Consider the following 27,376-nt stretch of genomic DNA (forward strand, 5'->3'; position numbering starts at 1 on the left):
TTTTCTAAATTTGTTATATATATATATATATATATATGTTCTGTTCGGAGGGAGGGGGGATTTTGCCTTTATCTCCATCTCCAAAAATCTAGAAAATAGTATTTTTTATTATTATTGTATTGCTGCTTGATTTTTCCCAATGTGTTTGTTTGTTCCATAGAAATTTTGGAGCAAAATTCTATTTGCTTGGATGATGATTGCCAAACGTGTTGCCAAATTTGACAGAGAAAATGGCAATTGTCAAATTTAACAAGGGTTATAGCAGTCCACTGGAGTAAGATTTTTGGAGACTATGGCTAAATTTTGGCAATGGCAGTTCCAATAGCTTGCCATTGGAGATGCTCTAATGTGTGAGAAAAAAAAAACAAATTCTTTTAATATCTAACAACCTTCTGCTCTATGATTAATTAGAACATCCACATCAGTTTCAACAAATTTTGAGCCAAATTCTAATTTAAAAAAACTAATTTCTTATTTTAATTAATTACTGTTTTAACTGTATCATTCATTAGACTCTCTATTCTAATTCTGTTTTATCATTCATTCCCTCAATGAAAAATACTCAAAAAAGTCAAAATAGTGGAGACAAAGCTTATGCCCCCCACCCCCCCCCCCCCCAAAAAAAAAAAGAAGATAAACTATTTAATTGCCAGTAAATTAGATTTTTGAGTCAAATGGAGCATTGTTTCATGATTTGCTAACTATATTTAATTAAAATTTTAATTTATAGAGACTAGTGTGAATACTCTTACAAAATACACTGTCATGAGTTTTATATATGTTGGTGGTTGGCAGTGTAACGAGTTTATATATGTTGGTGGTTGGCACGCGTGATATTAATGGGTAATCCCCAACAGTAGCTTTCTACGGCTATTTTAAAAGGATGGTCAAAAATTATTTTTAAACTTTTAATTCATTTTAGGTCATATTATTTTTAATATTTTTTACACGTTTTTTTTGAAAAAAAAAATTAAAAAGTTAATGTGAGACATTTGACAGAATTTTTGGTAGAATTTTTGAGGTGTCTACCATTTTTGTTTAACTATATTTCCAAAACAACCCTAATGGAGCCTTCACATTTGAGAAGTTGGCTATTTTAATAGGTTATTTTAAATATTGACTATTTTAATAGGTTAAAATAGTTATGTTTGAGGAGAGGGTGAGATTTTTTTATAGCTGAAAATGATGTTTGTGAGAGAAAAAATAAAATAATTATGAATTTGATATGACATTTTATGTTATTAGTTATTTTAGCATATTTTATCTTTTAATTCTATTTTAGCCCAAAAAACCAAAAATCCTTTTCAAAATTTATTTAGAATTATTAAACTTGTGGTTTCAATTTATTCTATGTATAATCTCATATTAAATGAATTCAATCTTAATCACACAATCTTGTTACGTCGATAGAAATTTGAGATTATTTTTTTGGGTAAACAGAATTACTGACCCATAATTCGTACCCACTAAAATGATTTTTTTTGTGTTGGGATTATTTGTGACACAATCTTTAAGTGTTGTGAAAAAAATTATTATTACTAACGAAATTGACAATATTCTTTTCTTTTATTTTTTAGCCTAAACCCAATTTATATGGGACTTTTATTCAGATTTTAAATTCTTTAAATAATATGTATTATTCTTGAAAGGGTGTATCATATGCTTCAATTATAATCTTTTATGATTTTTAATTATGATCTATTGTAGCGTTGATTATGACTTGATATGTTTCATTGTATTTTTTAGTTATGACCTAATTATCATCTATTGTAGTTGTTATTTTTGTTATGACTAAATTTTTTTGATTGTATCTTAAGTGACATTTGATTATTATATTATGATCTCTTTGATTATGACTGCCGGTGGTTTAATTTAGATTTTCTTAGGCTTTCATTTAAAATTTAAAAATATTTTACTTAGTGTACTATTCAGATTAAATTTCTGAATATTACCCTATTATCAAATAGCCTATACTTTTATGTTTTCATAAAAGTTTGGAATTCATTGACCAAATACGGATTTTGTAATATGATATAATAAATATATTTTCTTTATTTTAAATAATAAATATCAAACTGTTGAAAAAAATATATGCAAATTGTCTGGGATACATAATTATGAGTTCCCAGTTTTTTTTTTTTTTTTTTCTCCTGTCTCATTACATTTTTAATTATTGAATCATATCTTAAGATTTTCGTGTCTCGAGAATTTTCATGACCAAATTTAAGATGAACTAAAGTATAGTTCATTCTCATTTAGAAAAAAGTTAAAGGCCAAACTTCAAGTAAGGTTTACCTAACTATAGTTAATTATACATCCCCAAATTTAGGCTAAATGAGCTGTGATCAATTTGCTGCCCCAACCATTAGGTCCACTTTACTATTTCTATACTTATACGCACTTAAGCTAATCAATAGATTTAATTCAATACCCACTTATTGAGAAATTATTTTAAAACATATGGTATGAGAATCAATTATGTGTAATGCAACATTCACTACTTTGTTTGATATATTTGATTTCTGATTCCATATCTAGTTCTTTTTACTTTTCAAAAGTTAAAATTAAGAAGGTTTGAAAGTATAGTTGTCATCATCAAGTAATTTCTTAAATTAATTTCTCAAAATACAAAATTTATTTCGCTTGAGTGGCTGCATCTCCCTATAAACTCAAAGGTTCAATTCCTTTCACAAAAGGGCATGTTTTTTCTCCCATTTTAGGAGTTGAATTGTGTATGACATACACAATAAATATAATAAGAAAACAAATTTTATGCTAGGGTAAGAACCAAACAAAACACATTTCTTTTTATAAAATTAAAAAATGGAAATTACTTTCAATAAAAAAATTTAGAAATGCTTTTCAAGCTGGGCTATCAAGTACTTTAATTTGGCATGCTGGGGAAGACATCATTGAACGTTATAATTTTACCAACATTACATTGAAAATGAAATACAACATATCATTATTACCAAAATAAAAAAATAAAAAATTAATTAAAGGAGAGAAATTCTAAATAAATACAAGAGGAATAAAACTCATTACAATGTACATGTGTTGAGACTACTGAGCCAATGACTGAACAAAGTTCAGTTGCAGTCTCAGCTTCAACTTCAGCTCAAACCACACTTTAGCCACAGTTGCAGAAGCAAGCCACACCTTGAGCCACAGTTGAAAAAGCAGTTATGGATTCCACGTGTGCTGAAAGATATGAGACTAGTTCATCCCTCAATTATAACTAACTTGAGATATGCAAATCTGTTAGAGATTCTAGAAGAATGTATTAGGCTTCTATATATAGATACTATCCTGAGAGAGTTGAAAAGTGTGAGAGAGAGCTATCAATGAAAATATCTAAATCTTAAATCTCTGTGTTCAATTCTAACTTTCCACATGGTACCAGAGCTTCAATCTCTTGCGAGTTGATCCTCATCTGTGTTTGAATCCAATTCATCTTCTTATTCGATGTCTTCGATTCCTTCTAATCTTTCTTTTTAATTTCCAATCTGTCTTCGTTTATCACTGTCAAACTTGATGCTTCAAATTTTTTGATTTGGAAAAATCAAACTCAGAATATTTTGAAAGCTACTGATTTGCTTGGAATTGTTGATCACCTTGTCCATCCATCACAATCAAAGATGCTTCTGGATCAGATGTTGATAATCCTGCCTATTTCCAATGGAAACTCGTAGATGCACATCTTCTTAGTTGTATAACTACAACTTTATCACCTGCAATATATTCCACAGTTCTTTAGGACCATGGTCTTGGCCATGAATCTACTTGCTTGAGCTGCCATTCTTGACTAAAAATGAAGAATTGTTCTCTCTGATTTTCTCTCGATAACTCAAAGAAGTTAATGATGACTTCTGTGTTTTGATTGAAGCATGCTTATAGCTATATATAGAAAAATAATTAGATATTTTAATGATGTGATATTATTTACGTGGTAATTTTATTTAATAAAAACTGTAATACACATGAAAAGTTAGTCATCATTTATCCACTATTTAATAATGGTGAGTTTACATGTTCTATTTATAAAAAATTTTGCTATATAATTAATTTAAAACATTATGTAAATAATGTCCCATGATAATCTAGGAGGAAATTTATTAGAAAATCCTTTTTTAAGTATTCGTATTCCAATTAGTTCATTGGTCAAATTACACAAATAGTCCCTATAGTTTTAGGCTTGTGTCACTTTGGTCCCTCACTTTTCAATTGTGACACATTTGACCCTGAATTTTGAATCTTATTCCAAATAAGGACAATTGAATATATAATTAGATTTTTCAAGGGTAAAATTGTCAATTTGATAAAATATAAACTAATTTGACAAAAATAAATGTCAAACAAATATTTTTGAATTTTAAAAAATTATTTCTACCTACGAAAAATAAAATTATGTAAAATTGATAAATCTTTTAGACATTTATTTTTTTTTACCAAATTAATTTTTATTATGTATTTGGATGATGATTGTACGGGGAGCAAATATTCCGGCAAGCCCGTATTCCTTTCTTCCGAGCTCCGTCGATGTCCGATCACCTGCGAGCAAGTAATGGTGAGCTACCCGGCGGTGTGTGGCCGGAAAAACCCTCCGACGGTCAAGTTAGCACACACCTTAGGATGGATAGAGAGAAGGGAGAGAGTGTTTGAGTGTAAGAAGTCCTTACAGAGATGTTCGTGTGTTGCGTATGGGGGGCGCAGACATGCTTATATACCTTCTGAGCCCCATATCCACTCCCAGTCATCTCCTGACACGTGGCTCTGCTATCCCATCTGTTAGCATAAACCATGCCATTCATCACCTAACCTCAACTGTCTGTCATCACAGCTGGAGCTCGGCAGCCGAGCTGCCCTATCCGTTGTTGTGCCATGCCGTGCTCCATACCCTAGCACTTCACTGGCCAAGACTGAGGAGGACCGGGCTAGGCGGCATCTCGGCAAAGCCTAGCCCGAGGTGCCTCCTGGGGTCGGCCTTTCTGCCGGTCAGACAACTTCCTCGGATGTCCGCGCCTTCCCGGGCGCCGGTCACTCGGCCTATCTGGCTTCGGCCATCCTCGGACCGAGCATCCTGGTCCGACCGAGCACTGCCTTGCTGAGCAGTTTCTGTCCGGTCCGGGGTGGCACACAGCCCGAACTCTGCCCGGCCCAAATTCTGGCAGCCCTTCTCTGGGCGAACAGTCGATCATCCCGGCCCAATGCACTGCTGGGCTTTCAACTTGCTCGGTCGATATCTCGGCCCAACTCCAGATCATAAATCACCCTCTCAATGATCATGTAAAATTAATTTTAAAAAATTAATCATGTAATTTTTATTAATTTTACATAATTTTATCATTTGTGGATAAAAATAATTTTAAAAAAATTAAAAATATTTTTTTGACATTTATTTTTGTCAAATTAGTTTATATTTTATCAAATTGACAATTTTACCCTTGAGAAATCTAATGATATTTTCAATTGTCCTTGTTTGGAACAAAATTCAAAATTCAGGATCAAATGTGTCACAATTGAAAAGTCAGGGACCAAAGTGACACAAGTCCCAAACTATAGGGACTATTAGTGTAATTAACCCTAGTTCATTAGATATTTTTTCTCTTCTTCGTTTTGGATTTTTTTTTTTTTTTGGGTTAGTGGAATTTGGGCCTTTTCTCCTTTTTTTTTTCTTTTTTTATTGGGTAAATTATATTGACACCCCTCAGTTTTATGTTTATTACAGATCATTCTCACCTTTTGAAAATTATATCCCCCTCCCTAAGGTTTAAAGTTTCATTACAGATTGCCCCCTGAGGTTTAAAACTGCATAACAGTTCCCCCCCTCACCGTAATGATCATCATATATAAAATTAAATTAGCAGGGGGGTCAGTGTAATTTTCCAAATGTGAGGGGGGGAACTGTAATAAACATAAATCCCAGGGGGTGTCAGTGTAATTTACCCTTTTTTATTTAATCCACCCTTTTATCTTGTTTATTTTATTAGGTAGGTAATTTGAAATTTTAGATGTGAATCCAACTCAATTTGTGTTTGAGCAAAGGTGTTTGTGCTAGAGGAAAGGTTTGTATGCTCATAATCTTTTATTGATCTTGTCAAACTTCTTGGACCGCTCGAACAGTTAAGTGTGCGTTCGATTGCTAATTTGGAACATCCCCGTATCTCTGTCTGTATCTCTATTTGATTTCAGAGAGACAGAGATACTGAGAGGTGTGCTTTATTGCTTGAGCAGTAAGTCTTGCACTCGAGCGAAATGACAGGTGGAATGTTGTTGGAATCGCCTTTCAGACACACCACTCAAGCGGTCATTTATGTGCTTGAGCAGTCATCACCACTCTGGATCTTTTAAATCGCCTTAGATGCATAATTTAGGGCTAATCCTTCCAGAATTCTCTCTAAAGAGATAAGGCAAAGCGTTCTATATTAAAGGGTCTTTATTGATTGTTTACCTTGATGAATTGAAGGTGATCAATGGATTAACAAGTTTTATATTGAAGATCATCAAGGGATTTCTTTCATTCAAATTCATTCTAAAAAGAGATTCATCACTGGATTCTGTAGAACTTGAGTTTGGAGGCTTTGGTGAATTCCAAAGTGGCTCTTTATCGTAGATTCGAGTTTGGCGTTATGAATTCAACATTTGGCGAAGCAATTTTGAGGTGAAGACACTGTTGGAAGAGGCATAACAAGTTCGGTTCAATTTAGGCGTGGATTCACTTGGTAATTAATGGTTCTATTGTGTAATTCATTTGTCTTCTTAGTAAATTATTTTGTGATTTTCGTCCATGATTTTTTATCACAATTGGAGGTGCTCTAATTGTAAATTTTTTACGTTATATCGTTGTGTCGCTTTTGTTGATTGTTTAGGAATAATCTAAATCACTATCGTATTGACTTGATGATTTATATTATTATCTAATTAGATCATTTTTTATTTGATTGAAAATTGTTATTCATTGTTCAAATTAAATTCTAATTATAAATCACAATCTCAAAAGTTTTTAGATTTTTCAACACGGAATTGATATTTTCCGTGATAGCTTGAATTGTTGAGTTCACAGTGTGATGATTTTATCGATTACTAATTGTTTATAAACTTTGCACTACTGACCTGAGAACTCCAATGATTCATGCTCTCTCCAATTTTGTTTTCTGATAATACAGTAAAATATTTTATTTTAAGTGAGCCAATCACACTTTGAAATAGGGCTCAATACACTATTTTAATCTATCTCGTCCAAGTTATACGAATAAAATAATTTTCAACAAAAATGTTAGAGATTTTAAAATTTTTATTAAAATTTCTACCAAATGTTTCACATGATTGTGAGATCCACATAATATAAAACATTTAGTAAAGATTTTAATGAAACTTTTAGGACTCTTGCATTACTCAATTTCAATGTATTGATTTGGATAAAAACTCTTTCTATATTGCCCACAGCTTTTGAGCACTCATTGCACAAATTTAAAAAATAATAATAATAATTTAGTCTTTGAAAATTATTTTTAAGTTTTTCATTTTTTGTTTTTAGTAATTTTTTTCAATTTTTAATAAAATTTTTTAAATGCACTTAATTTTAGATACATTAAAAAAATAAAATATTTGTGAACAAATATATAAAAAATAGACTACATGCGTATTTTTAGAAATAGACTAAACGCAATAAAATAAAAATGATATGATTATCGAAACGACTTGATATACGAGATCCGTAATGAATCCAACGAACCTGAACATAACGATTCAATCATATTTAAACTTGAAAAAAAATTCTTTTTTTAGAGCCCGACCTAAAAATAAATTTAAAAATTAAAAATTTTAAAAAGTAACCTTGAGTCCTCAAGTCACCAGTCAGAGTCTTTATAAGCCACAAAAAAGATCACTCAGCGACATTAATCTCAAAAATTGAAAGTCAACAAATAAAGGCCTAAAAAATAAGTAAAAAGGTTCATTTCATTTCATTTCATACACTTTATAATAGTTCTTTAACTACTTTTTTTTTTTTATGTTTAGTGGAATATTCAGAGCTTTTTTTTTTTTATGTTTGGGAAGTTCGTAAAAAGTTGGCTTTTTTACTTTTTTAGCTTATTATTTCTTTTTGTGGGTAAGTTATGTGAGAGGTGATGTGACCCAAAATCGGTAAAATTTCTTTGTGCAATTAGTAAAATTTTTAAAATTTCTTTCTCAGAACAAATTTTTTTTGTATCAAATGTTCTCTTTAAAAATATTAAGATTCCAACTACTATAAGAATATTATATATTATTTATTTTATAAAATCTTAATTGTAAAAAAATCAAGCCAAGATGGTTGTTAAAATGTTTCCGTGTGGCGGCGGCACACCACTTTTGAACAGTAATTATTAAAAATAAAAAAATATTAAAATATTAAAAAGAATCCATCAGAAAAAAAAGAAGACAAGTAAACAGAACCTTTTTTTTTTTTTTTTTGACAGAATTCCCACTTAGCGTTATTTTGTTTTCTTTTGGAAGGGTTATCAATAAACTCAACATGACTTTGTTAAAATTAAGGTAAATTAGAAATTTAATTTATAAATTATTTTTTATGATTTAAAAAATTATAAACATTATTTTGTCAATAATTTTTATTTAACAGAATTAACTAAAAAAATAAAATTCATAATTGTTCTCCTATACAATAATAAAATTATTTAAATTATTAATTAAAATATATTTCTAACATCATTAAAAATTATTAATTGATTTCATGATTTATTAATAAAATGAGCGATTTGTTATGAAATTAGAAACCTCAGGAGGTGAGATGTAATTTCTAGAATCACAGGAGGTGATTCGTATTTTAATCAAATCTCAATGGGTTTGTTTGTAATTTACCCTTAAAATTATGTATTTGTTTGTTTCAATATAAAAGAAAAAAAACATTTTTTATGATATTTTAGCATACTCAATTTTCATATTAGTTTTTTTTCATTAAATCTTTTTCCCAAAAAAATCAATAATTTTGATTCCTCTATTGAAAGGGCTTTTTTTTTTTTTTTTTTTTTTATGTATTCTAATCTCTTGATCCAGTGGTGTGAAACTCTCGTAATTTGTCATTGCTAACAGTTTCAAAACTTTAAGAGATTAGTTGAGTTGTTTTGGGAAGTTGGTAAAAAGTTGGCTTTTTTACTTTTTTAGCTTATTATTTCTTTTTGTGGGTAAGTTATGTGAGAGGTGATCTGACCCAAAATTAGTAAAAAGTTAGAAGTTGACATTTTACCAGCTTCCCAAAAGAGCACAAAAATTTAAAAATAAGATTTGAATTTGTTAACTGGGCTCCTAATTGTTAACTGGGCTGGGGGATTAATTTTTTAGCTGTCTAAATACAATATAATTTGGGCTCAATTAATTTTTATGATGTATAAGTTATGTATTGTTATGGCAAATATGCTGTGTATTTTTTTTTATTAAATTAATACAATTAATGGATTAAAAATGAAATTGCACATTTTGTGGTAATGTTACAAATTTTTAATGAAATCATTTTCTAACCAAAAAATGTGAAATATTATGTCAAAAATGCATAATATTACCACAAAATGCATAATTTCATTTTTTAACCACAACTCATCATAATTCTATCAAGAAAAATACGTGACATTTACCACAAAAATGAGTAAAATGCACCAAAAAAATGTATAAGAAGGGTGTATATGGTACACCTTTTGAACTGTGTGTACCATATATAGCATTATCATTTTTTATATATATTTTATTTTTATATTTACACACATTTAAGTAGATTTTAAATTTAACACATATTTTTTCTTCTCTATTGAAATATCCATACACTCATTAAATCATCAAACACTTAACACACAAATTTTTTTTTATCACTTTTTGTCAATTAAAACATAAATTTAATATTTCCATTAAAAATGCTTCAACTTTCTTTCTACACTTTTTTACTTAAATGAAGTTGGAGAAGACCAGAAATTCTAGTCTTTAAAGCAAGCATATGCAATCTTTAATGATGACTCAAAAAGAAAAAGAAAAAATATATATTTACAATTTGCATACCAATTTGCAGTGGAAACTCCCCGAGCCAAGACGTAGGAAGAAGGTTCGGCAATTTTTTCACGTCTCAAATCAAACTCTCTTCTCATTTTTACTATGTATTAACACTTAATTAAAATAAATTAATTATTTATATTGTATAATGAGAAGAGAGTTTGGGAGATGCAGATGATTAAAGTGATGTTGATAAAACTTTAAATTAAAAATCAAGTATCAAAAATTGAATATTGAATTTTAAGAAAAAATTATTGGGTAAAAATTGAAGTATTGAACCAAAACAAATTAATTCATATGTATAAAATAAAATTTGAAAGTTCTAATTTTTATATTGTTAAACTAAAGTAAATTGTTTGATATAAATTTATTGTTTTTAAAATTTTATCCTTCAATTTTTATGTTGAGTTGTGAGGTGGTAAAGTGGTGGTCGAAGGGGAGGAGGTGACAGGGGCAACTGTGGTGACTATGTTATCAATGGTGATGGTGGTTGAGGTGGAGCAATAGTTGTGGTGATGATGGTGGAGAAGCGTGGTGGTGTAATGATGATGGTGCTGAATATAATAGAGGTAGGGATAGTGGTGGAGATGAAAGATTATAGTAGTGGTGATGAAGTGATAGTAGTGGCAGCAATGACCGCAGTAGTGGTGGTAGTAGTAAAATGATGGTTGATATCTATGGTGATGACGACAATCGAGGCAATGGCAGTGGCAGTGGCAAGGTGCATCAATTAGTTTCTTATGTCTTCTACTGATAATATGTCAGTGGTCCCTTTCTATCAATCGGCTCAAGATTGAAAAACTCTTGGATGCCTTTTCTAGTCACTGTAAGAATAAGTGAATATGAGAGACATATCAAGATTTAAGTGTTTCTTTTTTACTATGGAATGGAGAACAAATGCATGTAAATGAAGGAGCTTTTTTCCAGTTTATTGATAAAGTTTTGAGACTCAAATAGTTTTTTTCAAGTTTTTAGTTGTAATAACTTTTACATATGGCTCAAATTTTGAGACTCAAATAGAATGTTCAATAAAACTTTAATGCTATACTGTCTGAATTCTTGTCATTGTTATTCCTAGAGTGCTTAACGCTACACTTTTATTTTTATTTTTATTTTTAATTTTTTGCGACGGTAACAAGAAGGTCACCAAAGATCATGTTAGTGTTTTTCTTTGTTTTTTGCGACGGCAAAATAGCGGTCGCCATAAGTAGTTTAGGTGGTCGCAAATAATTTGTGACTATTGTTTTGCCGTCGCAAAAAGTATTTGCCACCCCCATATTCGCGACCCCATTTGCCGTCGCATGGGCCGTCGCAAAAAGTCTTTTGCGACTGTTTTTTATTATTTGCGACGGTTTATAGTGGTCGCAAAACGTATTTTTTTTAGTAGTGTGATGATGATGGCAACAGTAATAAAGTAATAATAGTGCACGTTAATACTTATGCATAAGTAATTATAAATTTAATTACTCAAATTTTTTTTAACTTTTAACTTATATTTTTAAAGTTACTTAAATTTTTAAGTAATATTAAACTATAATTATCAAACAAATTTAATTAATTTTTATTTAATACATTTAATTTTAAATATTAAATTAAATTATCAAACATCAATTAAAATAGAAAAGGATGATGCTCATATATATGTGCTATTGTTTACAAATTGAAAAGATAAGAAAGACAAGAAGACAAAGGGGCAAAAGAAACATGAAGAAAACAAATAAAAGAGACAAAAAAAAATTAAGGAAAAAATTGCAATTCAGTTGAGATTTCACAAAATATTTATAAATGTATGGAAAATTTTATAATTTTAATTGTGGAAGTTGAAAAGATTTATCACTAATAAAAAAAAAATCTATACTGAATTTGCAATTTTCCCAAAAATTAATGACCATTGCTACAATGAACACCAACTAATTTATTACTGGATTCCATGATAAATAAGACAACTATGAACAGGCTAGTGGGTTTTACTATTGTTTTCTTTTTTTTGTTTTAGGTCATTTTAAGGGTTTTGAAATGTGGACCTACTTGTTCAATTTTCTTTCAAAGGGATTACAAATTCAAAATTTATATTTAAAATTTTATTTAGAAATAACAATTTATGATTCAAATTCATTTTATATATGGACTCATACTTCACCAATTTAATTTTTACCGCACAAATTATTTCTTGACAAAAATCTAGATTAAAAGAATTTTTTTTTTTGGAGGGCAATTTTGGGTATGCAAATACAGCTTTGGTGCATGCATATTTCAATCAATGGAGGAATTAAAAATTATAATAATATGCAAAGTTGTCCTCCATTTCTTTTTTATTTTATTTGTATTAGGTAAGTAGAAGGGGAATTTTTTTTCAGGTCCTTGGTATTAAGACTTTACAGCATAAATGACACTTAATATTTTCATAATGTCTAAGGTCTCTCAAGTTGATCTAGAGAAAATTGGTCCAGAGAAAATTAATCCAGAGGAATTTGGTCCAAAGAAAATTGATCCAGAGAAAATTGATCCAGAGAAAATTCCTCAATATTTTCATAATTTCTTCACCTGTTTGAATTTGCAGCGTTACCACCATGGGTTTGTTTACATGGTCCAGAGAAATTCTTTGGTTTAGACTGAATTTTCTTTGGTCTGAACTGAATTTTCTCTAGACTTTCTCTGGGTTGGTCCAAAGAATTTCTCTGGTTTGGTTGGTCTGAATTTTCTCTAGGTTGTTGGACTGAAATTTGAGAAGCTGATACATACTTACCTTGATTGAATTACCCATAAGATTTGTGATGATTTGCCGAAATCTACCTGGATCTCCATAATACTGAAATTCTTGAATTGGGAAAATTCAGTTTAAAAACCAAAGAATTTCTCTGGATCAACCCTGAGAAACTTCAGTAAAACCAAAGAATTTCTCTGAACCAACCCAGATAAAATTCAGTTAAAAAACCAAAGAATTTCTTTGGTTTCAACCTAGAGAAAATTTAGTTAAAAAACCAAAGAAAATTCAGCTGAAATCACCTCATCATGCAGAGACAATGATTCGTTTGCTCGTCCATGCTGGGCCATCCCAACTATAATTGAAGTCCAAGAAACTATATCTTTTCGGCACGTAGTATCAAAAATGGTCTTTGCTGCTAGTATGTCACTACATTTAGCATACATATCAACAAGTGCATTACTAACAAATAAACTAGATTCATAACCAAGAGATAAAACTAAGCAATGAATCTGTTTTCCAAGCTCCAATGCTACTAAATTAGCTGAGGCTCCAACAATGCTTGAAAGAATAAAAGGGTCTACAATATCAACCCCTGCTCACCTCATTTCAATGAAGAGATTAAACCCATCAATCCATTGTCACTCTGTACCAACCCAGATATCAAAGCCGTCCAAGAAAACAAATTCTTCTCCGCCATACCACGCAAGAGTTCAACAGCTTCCGATTTTCATCCACTTCGGGCATACCCAGAAATCATAGCTGTCGAAGAAACTAAATTCTCCGCCAAACCAGAGAATTTCTCTGGATCAACCCAGAGAAAATTCAGTTCAAATCATAGAATTTCTCTGGACCAATTTAGAGAAAATTCACTTTAAGCCAGAAAATTTCTCCGGACCAACCCAGAGAAATTTCAATTCAAACTAGAGAATTTCTCTGATTTCAACCCAGAGAAAATTCAGTTTAGGTGATCGTGATTTACCATTTCTTTCTGATAATGGATCATCTGAATCAGCTTTTCACTGCCACTGCAAACCTGCCATTCCTTTGGTTCTTCATGTGAGGATTTAGCCTTAAAAGCTTCAGATACTTCTGGACCACATCCTTGGCGAAACGCTTCGACGAACCGTTCTCAGAGCTCTGCTTCCGTGAATTGCTTCTCGAACTGTTCACTCTCGCAAGCAGTGAGAAAATCGAAACTTCCTCAACCTTACATTTCTCAGCAAAACGCTTGCTCTGCTGGTGAGTCGCCGGCGACGCATCGGCGGACTCGATTTTCTCCAATTTCGGCTTCTTAAATAGCATAAACACACGAAACTTCGGCGGAGATCTCAGGAACGAAATCAGAGACAAAGGCTTGGTTCCTTTAAAAAACACATCATTAGGAGATTCAACGAAATCGGACTCGATCACGCCGTCCTTTTTTTAGCCAAATCGTTGTACGAATCTTCGTTAGTGTCCGAACCATCGTCCTTGTCTTCCTTCTCGTCAGAACCTGGCACAGTAAATTCCAAATCGAAGAAAGTCTCTTCTTCCTCATCAGATTCAACAGGCTGACGGTGGTAGAGCGGAGGGAGGAGTCGGAGGAGAAGGTGTTAAGAAAGATGTCGTAGAGGATGGTGGAGAGGAGGGTGGAGGAGCAGAGAAGAGAGAGAGGAGAGACTAATTTCTCTGATATATGTTTAGGGACCTTAGACATCAGAAAATAATTTTGTGGATCTCTTCCATTATGAAAAGTGAGAGAGGGACCGTACACTAATTTTCCTTAAGTAGAATGTCAGCATGTGACGCAATCAAGTGATATTTCTCAATAAATTCACAGTATAATTCTTTCTAAAATTTTAGAGATACAATTAGGAGTGTAAGTAGTTCAATTCAGTCGAGATTGAACAAAAATTTAACACTGAAACAAACCGTTTGCTTTTGTTAGTTGAGGAACTAAAACCAACGGTGTATTATGGTTTTGGTTTTGTGAATTTTTTTAATTTAGTATAAATGATGGCTTCAAGAAAGATTTTAAGTTTTTTATAAAAATCTATAAAATTCCACGTCCAAAATAAATGAAAAGAGATGGAGAAGAATGCTTTGTAAATATCTTTCCTCTTAAGGTAAGCAGATTCCTTTCCTACATCCATATTGTTTTGTAAAGTGTAAATTTTGAAAATACCACTTCAAAAAAAAAAAAAAAAATACAAAAAATGAAAAATAATCGAAGCTTAAGAAATAAAATTAAAACAACTAGCATCTAAAAAATAAATTCTGTAGTAACTCAGGTTTAATTATAAAAAATTAATTGACCAAATTAGGCTCACCACTTGTCTATTTTAGTTTTTTTTTTTTTTTTCACATAAATCAATTATAGAATTAAACACAACTTTCTCGCATGAATATAAAACTCATAAAAATATGAGATATATCTCCTATCAAAAGATTGTATTTAATTTTGTGATTAGTTTGTGTTTTTTAAACTTTTTTTAAATCTATTTTTGCTTTATCATTAGCAAATGGGATACGGATTTGGAAGATTGCAGGGAAGCATGTTGTGGACTGACATTTATGGTCTACAATAATGTTAACTTGTTGCTACACTTTTTAATGGTGACATGAAATCGTCACTCCAATAATTCAGTCCTATTCTATCTTAAAAAACAATAATAATAATTCAGTCCTATTGTATTGGATAACTCTTGTCACATGGTCTTTTAACTTTTTTTCTTTCTTTTTTTTCTTTTTTTTTTACACCAATTTAATAGGATTTTAAAAAAATGTCAGCTCTATCCATCAGGATAATTAATCGTGAATAACCAAAAGAGCAAACTATTAATAAGTCCTAATAGTTAAACTTAATTTCTATCAATTTTTATTAAAAATAAGTCTTAGTAAAGCTGTCATTAAAAATAATTTTTTGTAACATGTTTTTGCATATGTCGTTAAAATTTGACAATCAATGACTTCTTTTTTCACGTTTTTTTATAAATTGTCACTAAAATTTACAATTAGTGATGTTTTTCTATGACGAATTTTTTAAACTGTCGTTGAAAGTTAATTTGTGGCAATTTTTTTAAATTGTCACTAAAACTTATACTAATTAGTGACATTTTGTGACAATTTTTAAATTGTTGTTAAAAATTAACAATTAGTGACTTTTCTAATAGTATTTGATGAAAAATGTCATTAATTCTCACATGACTTATTAGAGAATAAAATCGACTTATTAAGACCTGCAGGTAAGTCTCTTAACCAAAATTGCCCTTCTAATTGTTGGGTTTTCTTTTGTAAGAGTGTATAAAAATGTTTTATTTTAAAGTTGCTTGTTTAACATTTATTTTTATTTGTTAGGCCATCTCCAACGGTTCATCAAACCTTGCATCAGATTTGAAATTTGGTAAAAAAGTCACTTTTTAGAGCTCCAATGATTTAAGCAAATTGGTATCAAAATGAGAATGAAATAAAAAATTCATCAAAGTGAAACAGGCTCCAAATTTCACTATTTTACTGTGCTTTACCATTGGGAGAGACCAACCAGTCAACTAGCCGGATGCCTGGCCGGTTGACCAACCGGTCGACCGGTTCCCTTTCAAATAGGTAAGTTCAAACAGGCTAAAAAAAAAAAAAAAAAATTTAGTCTTACCGGTCGTCGACCCACCGGATAACCCTTCCCTCAATTCTGCATATATTTTGTTCGACAAGTTTAATGCTCACCGTTGAAGGAAGCCGTATCAAATTGAAAAAATAACCTATTTTTTATTCAAATTTGATAAAAAAAGAAATGAACAATTGGAAATGCTCTTAGTAAGCCGTATTTGTTTGGTGTCACTTCCTAGACCATGGGTCAATTTCATTTTGTTTGGTTGTCCTTTAAGTTGTTTGGCCGACTTCACGCATTAAAAGATGAGGTTTGTGACTCAATTCTCATCCTTACAATCAGATAGATATATAAAAACAAGAAACTATAATATCTTTCGCATCACCAAGACTAGAGTTTTTTTTTATTTTTATATATAGTTTTTTTAGATTAACTGAATGCGAAAAAGGCACTGAAAGTTTCAATTGGATCAGCAACAACATTTCTTTCCTTTGCCCAACAACTAATACATTGTCTTGTGCGCTTGTTACTAGCCTGACAACAGTGCTTAACAATTCCCTTCCTAAAATTAAATCAAGGTCTTTACAAGTTCCGAAATTGTTCTATTTTTAATTTTTAATTATTTTCTTAATGATTTTAAAATAAAATAAAATAAAATAAACCTTTCCCCCGTTGTAATTCCAATGCCACCCACCCACCAACTATCTTAATCCCCCGATAGAAAGGCCGCCTGATGCCGCTACAACAAAGCTCAGTCAATGCCCGAGCAGGCTATGGTTCAAAGACGAGCAGTTTCACCCCCCTCAAGTCAATTGATTTCATAGAAAGCCCCAGGATGAAACTTCTTGCAATGTGCTTCCGCAGCTGCTTCTACTCTTGATTGATCCTGCAGCCAATTATGGGAAGAAGGTCTTTATCATTCGAAATAACATATTGTTAAGGATTAAATATATTTTGAACTAATTGACATCATCGTGCAATTATCCCCGTACCTTGCCTTCAAAACTAATAACAAGGGGACCAGTTCTGGATTCACGATAGCAACCTTGATGTTTCAAAAAAAATAACACAATTAGAAGAGAAAGAAACGGTTATATTATAGTTCCCAATCACAGTTAAAACTAAAGATGCTCACCTATGTAAAGATCTGGGAATTCAAGACAGTTTTGATAGAGGTTGAGCAGTTTCTACCTGTATTAGGTAGAACACATCAAGAATCAATGACACCACAAACAAAAGCTATTGCACAACTATTTGATTAAGCATTACTCACACAAACCAAGCCAAGCAACAATTTCACCAAAACTTTCAAAATATGCAATATTGACCACTCCATTCCCATACGAATGCAATGTATACCTGTTTCCTCATTGATAAGTTCTACCTACCCCGATTCACAGAGTACCAAGGAAGAAGTGGATGGATATACCAGAAAAACTGTTGAAAGGAATTTGAACATGGCATCGGCACAAGAAGACAATGATTACCAGCCAAGTTGGCTCAAAGAATAATGATCTAACAGTTCAACAATGTCAACACTTCCTGCTAGCTTGCAATACCCAAATATTGAGTTAAGTACTCTCATGGACCTAAGTGTGAGAGTACCCATGCATGTATAAACTAGAGCATAAAGGGAAACATGCCACCAAAAAATAAAAAATAACATAAAATAAAACAAGTGAAATACAAATATTAAATCTGACTTAGAATTCATCCACAAAATTCTTTGAGCTGGTGAGGAAAAAATTCTCGAGGAGGGCAATTAAAGCAATGTCAAAGCCTCACTCCTAACAAAAACCACATAAAAATCTTCTCAATATTATTATCCTTTTCATGACAATAAGCAACACAATTTATTCTTCAATCTCAAATTGACTCAACTTAACAAGTTCGGGTTGAACTGTTTTCTCCGGTTAGTTCCTATTAAAAGTCATGTCCTCAATTAGTCTAAGACAATCACCTCCTTTTGTACAATCTGAACCTATGTCCTCCTTCAGCTTTCTTCTATTTTTGCTCAATTTCTAAATTGAGCAAAAATATTGCTCTTGCAATTTGTTTTATTAAATAATGCTCTATTATCTTTCCTTATTTATGACCAGGCTCTTGATTGAACCATTTTTGGCCCCCTTTTGCATTTCTATGTTCAGTTTTTGTACAGACTAACCGACAGTAGAGGACAAATATTTAGGACACAGTAGAGGACAGCATTGGTAATATACATGTCCAAGATAGCTTTCAGCCAATAGGATCTATGCTCCTTCATTTTTACCTAAATTTCACTCACTTTAGTCTTGCTCCTAGCTATGAAAACATTCTTCTTGCTTTCATTTATTGAAAGCCTTTTTTTTCTTTTTGCTTTTTTATAAGTTATATGTTGAAATCCATATTTCTGTGATGAAATGCTAATGTGAGTTTTAAGGCATTCCATATTTGACATCTTAAATTATGAGGGCTGCTATTTCCCCCCACCATTTTACTTTGGCCCCCCCACTTCTTTGAACCCCCATCCAACAAAATGAAACCCCTCCATTTTCTCTTTGAACCCCACCTTAATACAAACTATATCTCTAACCCCAAATTCAAACCCAAAATACAGTGTCATGAGTTTACATATGTTGGTGGTTGGCAGTGTAACGAGTTTATACATACAGTCAAAACTCAAGAATCAAACAAGGGACAAAACTCTCTATCCTATACATACAGTCAAATGCAAGCAAGGCATCTTAAATAATATTGTCTACACCCAAAAAACGACGGAGCAAAGTGTCAGAACTAACTTACTGGTCCCTTCCAACACCAAGAATCCACTGAGCAGGATGAGTTAAATATGGCTCGGCTTGAGAACTGCTGCTCAAAATTGGCCCGAGACTCTCAAGCTCAGAATTAAATTCCCTCTCATATTTCCTGCAGATTATTCACAGCATATTAATAGTGATTTATCCTTACAGAACAGGATCAGTGACTGCTGCATTTTCAGTGGCTAACTTCAGTGACTGCTGCATTTTCAGTGGCTAACTTCAGTGCCTGGAATGTCAATGGATTTAATGATGTTCTATATTACCTTACTTGTTTTCTCCACGTTAATATGTGCTAAGCATACGCTAGCATTCAAATCTCAAAACAGATGAGAAATCCAACACATTTATTATATCTGATCTGACAAATAGTATGTGTTTATTCAGGAACAATTTTTCCTATACAAGTACTATGAACTCCAATCCAATTAAACTCTTGCACAATCAAAAAACACTAAATGACAAGGTTGATCGGACAATTTGCTAATATATGGGAAGTGTTCACAGAAGAACCAACTTAAAGATTAATAAACTCAGGTGAGAGAAATATAGAACAGAGACCCATGCCTTGAAATGTTAATCCTAGGTTCAGATAATAAAATAAAAAATAAAAAAAAATCTGATCTCCAATGCCATGTAATGGAGTGTTTTGACACTTTTTCCACTGCCTTGTCTACTGTTGATTCTGATTCTGTTATAAACCTGAATTAATCTGCTGCTACATGGGAGCAGAATTTTTGTCCGCCAATGGAGTTCTTGTGCTGGGCATGAACTCAACTGTTGTCGAAAGAGAGAGTGGTCCAGTCTTTGACAGCATATTTGGTGAAACCTGCTGGCGGGGAAAAAGGTACTCCTTAGAGAAGGATGATATATATATGGGGGCTCTGTCATTTTCAGCAAAATTGTCACCAAGGTGGGAATGAGAGCAACCCCTCTTCCCTTCAATCTCTATCACCACGCCCCTGTTGAGATCAATGACCTCCAAACATCTATTTAAACCATTAACATGATCTCCAAAACTAGGTATGTTTTCTTTTTCGTTGTCATGAAGTGAATGAGGGTCATTCTCAAGAGGGCGCCTGCTGGCCCTTTCATGTTCTTTTGTCATTGGCCTCTTGCTCTCTCCACCCATTTCATTTTTCAATATCCCTTCTGTTCTTTTCCTTTCTGCCTTCAAACTAGAACGCAGGCCTAGTTTTTTTGAATTATGTCCCCCATCAATAACTTTACTAGATCTTGAGCAATTTTCTCTGCACAATTGAGGAGATGTATCAGTCTGACCTTTTGAAGTTTTCCCTGGTAAATTTCTCGAGGTTGCAGACGTGCTGGACATTTTTGGGGAATTTTTATCTAGCTCTTGATTCTGTGCTGCATATCTGCGAATGGCATTCAAAGAAGGATTTATCACTCCATTTTGCACAGAACCAAGCTTTGTATCCCCATTCGCTAGTAAAATTCTAGTAGTCTGAAGTTCATCCGGCCTTTTTCTGTTTGTCACCCCACTGATATTAGGCAAAGCACTCTGCGCTCTACCTACCGTCGACAGCATAGCTTTGTCCTGCCAAAGTAGATAAGCTTTACTTGATTGAAATACTAACTTCACAAGGTAATACTCATAACATAGAACTAAACAAATTGAAAGAAAATAAAACTACCTCATCAAAGAACCCAATCCTTGGTGATGGCATTCGGAGACCCGAAGGTTTGAAATTTCTGGTCGATTTTGCAAGATCATTAGCAGTTCCCCTAACTACTTCAAGACATAGATTTGGAAACCTTGTTTGATGACTTTCTTGATCATCGAAACATTCATCATGTGGGAAACTCTGAAAATTTAATGCTTGGGTGGCATCATTTCCTAAACAAGCTCCTCTGGAAGTATTGGTATGAAAACTGACCTCTAAACAGTTGGAGCTTTGGTTGGCAATTGATGATGATTCTGAGGACCATCCATCAATGGAGCTAGCAGGTGATTCATAAGAAGAATGGTTTGACATGGACAACGAAGGGGTTGACAAACCAGGATTTTCCAACACAATTTTGTCTCCTAGTGAGCACCTGAGAGGAGTCTTGGAGGTTGAACCAGAGGCAGCAAGACTACTTTTCCTGGAATCTGCTTTTCTTCTCGAGTTTGAGGAAGATTTCAACGACGAAGCACTACTGGTAGTGACAGAAACTGAAGAAGATGATTCAAGGGATGTTTTAGAGCTAGTGGAACATGAGTTTCCCAATCCAGATTTCTTGGATAATATAAAATCTTTCCCTGTAACAGTCAATGCATTTTGACGTAAATTCCATTAGAAGTGGAAGAAAAGAACTTTTAATAAATTATATGAAGGTTCTTACCAGATCCAAGGGTTGCAACTTTATTTCCCATTTTGACATGGTCCGCACCTAAGGAAATCTTTTTTCTTTGTCCTGCTGACGCCATGTTCATCCTGCTTAATTTCTTGGGTGACTTATGAGGAAATGAATTAGCTTCACCATTCTTTTTAGCATCCTGTATTGATCAAATTAATTTGAGCTAGTTAATTCATATCCTAGAGTTAAGTTTCATTTCCTTACACAATCTTGTGTCTACATATCCAACAAGTTAGACTACCAAATGCTGGACAAAAATTGTAACTTGTAAGTAATAAATAATAATACTCATAACATAGAACTAAACAAATTGGAAGAAAATAAAAGTACCTCATCAAAGAACCCAATCTTTGGTGATGGCATTCGGAGACCTGAAGGTTTGAAATTTTTGGTCGATTTTGCAGGACCATTGGATGAATGGTTTGACATGGACAATGAAGGGGTGGACAAACCAGGATTTTCCAACACAATTTTGTCTCCTAGTAAGCACCTGAGAGGAGTCTTGGAGGTTGAACTAGAGGCTGCAAATCTACTTTTCCTGGAATCTGCTTTTCTTCTCGAGTTTGAGGAAGATTTCAACGACGAAGCACTACCAGATGGAGAACAAGAAGCTGATGAATCATTACTGGTAGTGACAGAAACTGAAGAAGATGATTCAAGGGATGTTGTAGAGCTAGTGGAACAACATGAGTTCCCCAATCCAGATTTCTTGGATACTAAATCTTTTCCTGTGACAGTCAATGCATTTTGATGTAAATTCCATTAGAATTGGAAGAAAGGAACTTTTAAATTATGTGATGGTTCTTACCAGATCCAAGGGTTGCAACTTTATTTCCCATCTTGACATGGTCCGCACCTAAGGAAATCTTTTTTCTTTGTCCTACTGACACCATGTTCTTTTTAGCATCCTGTATTGATCAAATAAATTTGACTCAGTTAATTCATATCCTAGAGTTAAAATTTCATTTCCTTACACAATCTTGTGTCTACATATCCAACATGTTAGACTACCAAATGTTGGACAAACTTGTGATTTGTAAGTAATAAATAATAATGCAGCCTTTCAATTTGAGCAATCGAGATGAACACTTATGCATACTAAATACTAAAAGGAACTATATAATCTCATTGTCTTCGATTTATACATGCCTAGACAAACTTGTAACTTGTAAGTTATAAATAATAATGCAGCCTTTCAATTTGAGCAATTGAGATACACTTATGCATACTAAATACTAAAAGGAACTATATAATCTCATTTTCTTCGATTTATACATGCCTGGACGATTTGTGGATGGACAACCTCCTTAACTCTTTTTGATCCTTGCATATAGACGCTTTGGCTTCTAGAAGTTGGTGTGGATTTCACCTGATATTTAGATATAAGAGAACTTAATTTCTCAATAAATGCTAGAACAATTACAATGAAAGACTACAATCAATAGCACATACCCTATTTCGAGAGACGTCATCAAGTTTCTTCAAGGCTGAAAAGATGCAACCATAGATATTGAGCATAGATTTGTGATAAACAGATGCATAAAAAGGGAGACCATATAACATTTTTTTACAAGACACTAAGGCTAGGTACCAACCTCCTAAACACAAGATATTATGCTTACTAAGCCTAAGAGTAAGAAAAGAATTTAGGACAAGTGAGGTTTCAATATTTCCTGCTGCAACAATAGCGGAAGGCTTGATTACCCATTAAATCTCTTTGGGATACCTTAAATGCAATCACATTGCAATTCGCATACAAAATGAACAGGCAAAAATTTATTCTTCCATTCACAATAAGATTTGTTCTGAATTTGCAATATACTTACAGTGGGTTTCCCGTTTGTGGGCTTCTCCAACTCCTGATTTGCAAACTGACTTGCAAATATTGGACATTATATTGGATTTCTCAATGGATGCTCTTATATCTTCAAACAAATCAACCTCAGTGCTTTGGTTGCTGTCCAAGGAGAAGTCATCACCATCTAATGTAGATTCTGAGTCTGCATATCTCCACGTACACAGATCTTCTTGAGTTACGGGTAATAGGTGAGCTTCAACCTTCTCAAATCCTTTATTTATAATAAACAACTCTTCTGGATCTAGAAGTCCTGATCACGCATGAAGCATTAATGACTTCGAATTTTAACTTGCTCTAACCATATGAAATGAGTTAACATTGGCAGAAGGCACCAAATATTTCAGATTTCTTGTAAAAGCATACCTGCACTGGTGAAAAAAGCAGTATCCCAATCTAAACTTTTGCGCAAGTTGCTTGCTCTTCCCAACTCAGTGGATTCATGAAATAAGACCTTTTGCTCCCTTTGCTCGAGTATTTCTACTGCATTTTCAGGTTCACGAGAATCTGTGGTCCCAAACAGCTTGAAACCTTCTTGCTCATCTATTTTCTCCAACACTACTGTGAAAATGAATTCAAGAATAAAATGTTTCAAGCTAAAATTGAAAATGGAAGAATGTATCTGTTCAAGTAACTGCAGAATTGTTCCTAATGTTGATGCAGAAACTAAGATCAGTTGGTGGTTTTTCATGCAACCTAAGCAAATTAGAGTCCTTTAGATATTGATGTGTTAGTTATCAAGAATTAGGAGAGTCAAAGATGATGCAGAACTATGAAATATCTCACAAATAAAATGATATCAGAAATTCAGACCTACCATAAGGGAACTACTGTAAAATATTAAGGTTCTTAAAATTTTGCTCCCATCCCCGAAAGTAACTGAAGAATTAGAAACACAGGTCTATTCTAATGGATTGATTATTAGTCTTAACACTATGATAAACAATAAGACATGAAAATTAGAATTAGAATATAAACATGCCTACATGGAGCAAAGAAATATCATTCACGTACTATATAACCTACAATTAAATTATTACAGAGTATTTCTTCCAATATACTTGTGTTATCTCACATTAAGACATAAGTACAAAGTATTGTATTGGCGGAGATTAGGTGACTAGTTACAATTTATAAAGCATGGCTAGAGAGATACAAGATAGAGGTATGACACAATATGGATACACCAATACAAATTCTGAAAAAAGTAGGATATGGATTATGTTAAAGGATACGACCATAAATAAAAATATATATAAATTAAAAAGTAATTGTCATAAATCTTTTAGGATAAACTATTTTTCTTTATTTATCTATAATTAGGAAACACTCTAATTTCGGCAAAGCTGAGTCAGACTTTAGATTTCTAGAAAAAGATGAATAAAAATTGATTAATTTATTCAGATGGTGATAATTAATCAAATCATTTGAGAGTCACATAGTTATTTTATATACACAGTTACATAACCACCATAAAGTATGTAAGCTCTCTACTTCCAGTCCCATGCTCCGCATATAACTCCACTATCATCAAGAGTTGCAATGCTTCCCTACGATGTATTCAAGCACATCAAGTATGTGTTGACTTTCTAGTCTACCAAATAGTCTTAATTTCAAACTACTAGAAGTCACGGCACGCAAAAAAATTCAAAGTGTAATATTGGTAGAGATTAAGTGACTAGTTGAATCTATAAAGCATGGAATGGGATACATGATAGAGGTATGACACAATATGGATACATCGATACAAATTCCGAAAAAGTAAGATACGGATAAATTTAAAAAGTAATTTTGTGAAGACTGTTTTTCAAACTACTGGGAGTCATAGCAAGCACAAAGTGTGCATAAATCATTGAAAGACAATAACAATTCTAAATATAAAATTTATGGTATAAATGAAATGTTACCAGAAATGATGCCGTAAATTACTTCAAAAGATCAGCAACCCAGTAAATTTTTAAAAAAAATGGACAAAATGAAAAATAAAAAAGTAATTAACAAAATATTCAAAGTCCCTGTTAAATTTTATGTTTAGAATATCATCAATTTTTGTGTTTTTTTTTTTTTTTCAGGGGATAATAATACCATCATCAAATTGAAGTTATTTAATCTCTTTGTAACACATTTGACATAGGAAATTAATAACAGTGAAAGAAATGAAAATTATAGGCAGATAGATCACTATATCTAGCTAAGCATATAGCGACAATAACTATGAAAAGCTTCATACACAACATCACACAAAAAAAATCAAAATAAATTTTATATATATACATACAATTTATGGTAGATGTACATGTACGCAAAAATGTTGAAAAATCTTTTAAGTGATGTCATTTAAACTAAGGTGGCGGTGATAGTATAAAATTATTGAGCAAATCCAAGGAGAAAATTGAATGTTCTTCTTCTCTATAATATTGGTTTGGAGGAATTGGAAAGTCTATCCCTCTTTGATAGAGCAAATATGTATATTCCTCGTATGGTACTTCTGCATACGTACTGACCAGGTACACAACACATACCCAAGCTTTTTCTTTTTAATTTTTGGCGTATCCAGACGTACCTAGTATATACCCAAGCCGCACCGTACCTCAGTTGAAATAATATTTTCTTCTATTGCAGAGATAAAACTCCTTTCACTAGACTTCTTTTTTATTTTTTGTTTTACACTTAGCATGATTTTAAAATTAAACTATATTGACATTTAACTTTGATTTATACCTTTACTTTTGACATTAAATGTTAATTGTAAGTTGAACCTTAACAAATTAAATCATTTAATTAATTTTTTCATTACTCTAAATTAAAAATGAATATTTTTTTACAAGCGTACCAAGCCTTACCCGTACCCTATTTTTTAAAAAGTTTACCGTATTGATGTAGTACCCGTATCGTACTAGTACTAGTATTCGTATTCGTACCCGTACCCGTGCTTCATAGGCAACAATGACTATGAAAAGCTTCATACACAACATCACACAAAAAAAGTCAACATAACATTATATATACATACAATTTATCATAGATGTATATGTACGTAAAAATGAAGAAAAGTCTTTTAAGTTGTAAGATACAGATAACGCAACGGGTAAAAGGATTCAAACCATACCTTGCGTAAAAGAATTCGAAACGAAGAACCTTGTTGGTAAATCACATGCTTTACAACCATTAACTATGAACACCCAGCAATGGAGTGATACTACAGTATGAGTATCACCGACACTAGTCACAGTGCAAAGGCTGGATCGTGCTCTGATGGGAGAGAGTTACAGAGAGAGTATAGGGAAAAAATGTTATGGGTAAAAAACCACATCACGTATCTGATGTTCTATATATTAAAACATATAATCAGATATATAACCATATATATCCATCTATCCATATCTCCTAAGGATAGGATGGATGTAGATAGATAGAGGGTTATCCTAAGAAATAGGATAATCGGGAAATCAAATTCAAATTACATGGGTAATTTGAATGGGCCATGGGTCATGGGTGCCCAAATTCGGGTCCAATACCCAGCCCAATTTCCAACATCTCCCACTCGCACATGAGTTGGCATGATACTGCCACATCTCTATCTCAATCTCCCAAATATTGAACAATCCCATACTAGCCAATGAACCGTGCGACCGCTGAGAAACACTTGCATGTGGGAACTCTATACTAGAAACTCAAAATGAGCCAGCATAGGGACATCAACCCAAAAAATAGAAATAGTGTCTCATATATCCCAGACCCATCTAATTACACCGGTCCAAAAACATCTCTAATTCCTTAAAAGAGCATGTTTGACCCTCTCAATTCTTGCAATATATTCACTCAATCCGCCTCATACAGAGCGATGTGAGTTGCCGGCAGTGAATGTACAACTATGATGTAATACTAGATGATCTTCCCCTTACCCTTATGCCATTTAGTTTAGGATTGACCACTTTCCCAGTGATGCCCCTTAAGGCCGAATCATCCATGATCGCAAGCAACATACCAAGGTAGCAAAACATCAACCCCTTACCTTGTGACATAGTCAAATGTCACAA

At 32.6% G+C, this 27,376-nt stretch overlaps 1 protein-coding gene and 1 long non-coding RNA gene across 3 annotated transcripts in view; both read right to left on the reverse strand.

Moving 5' to 3' along the window:
• The window catches only part of LOC145822426 (uncharacterized), a 45,306-nt gene extending 21,264 nt beyond the window's left edge, over window positions 1-24,042 (reverse strand). The window contains exons 1-9 of one of the 2 annotated variants that reach the window (XM_082919410.1): window positions 23,703-24,042; window positions 23,308-23,589; window positions 22,934-22,968; window positions 22,761-22,850; window positions 22,290-22,389; window positions 21,812-22,209; window positions 21,467-21,620; window positions 20,776-21,383; window positions 19,451-20,678 (exon numbers count right to left, since the gene is read on the reverse strand). In XM_082919410.1, coding sequence (XP_082775536.1) covers window positions 19,839-20,678; window positions 20,776-21,383; window positions 21,467-21,620; window positions 21,812-22,209; window positions 22,290-22,389; window positions 22,761-22,850; window positions 22,934-22,968; window positions 23,308-23,589; window positions 23,703-24,027 — 2,832 coding nt within the window. In that variant the 5' untranslated portion in view covers window positions 24,028-24,042 and the 3' untranslated portion in view covers window positions 19,451-19,838. Of the gene's footprint in view, window positions 1-19,450; window positions 20,679-20,775; window positions 21,384-21,466; window positions 21,621-21,811; window positions 22,210-22,289; window positions 22,390-22,760; window positions 22,851-22,933; window positions 22,969-23,307; window positions 23,590-23,702 lie in introns of those variants that run through there. The other variant, XM_082919409.1, reaches the window with a different exon arrangement.
• LOC145820942 (uncharacterized) lies at window positions 16,721-18,158 on the reverse strand. Its single transcript, XR_014362987.1, has 3 exons — window positions 17,461-18,158; window positions 17,318-17,370; window positions 16,721-17,211 (listed from the first exon to the last, which is right to left on the reverse strand). It is a non-coding gene; the product is annotated as an uncharacterized LOC145820942 (long non-coding RNA).
• Window positions 24,043-27,376: the final 3,334 nt, after the last annotated feature.

The sequence above is a fragment of the Camellia sinensis genome, chromosome 3 (genome assembly GCF_055761805.1).
Source record: "Camellia sinensis isolate YWXY chromosome 3, ASM5576180v1, whole genome shotgun sequence".
NCBI classification, from domain to species: Eukaryota; Viridiplantae; Streptophyta; class Magnoliopsida; order Ericales; family Theaceae; genus Camellia; species Camellia sinensis.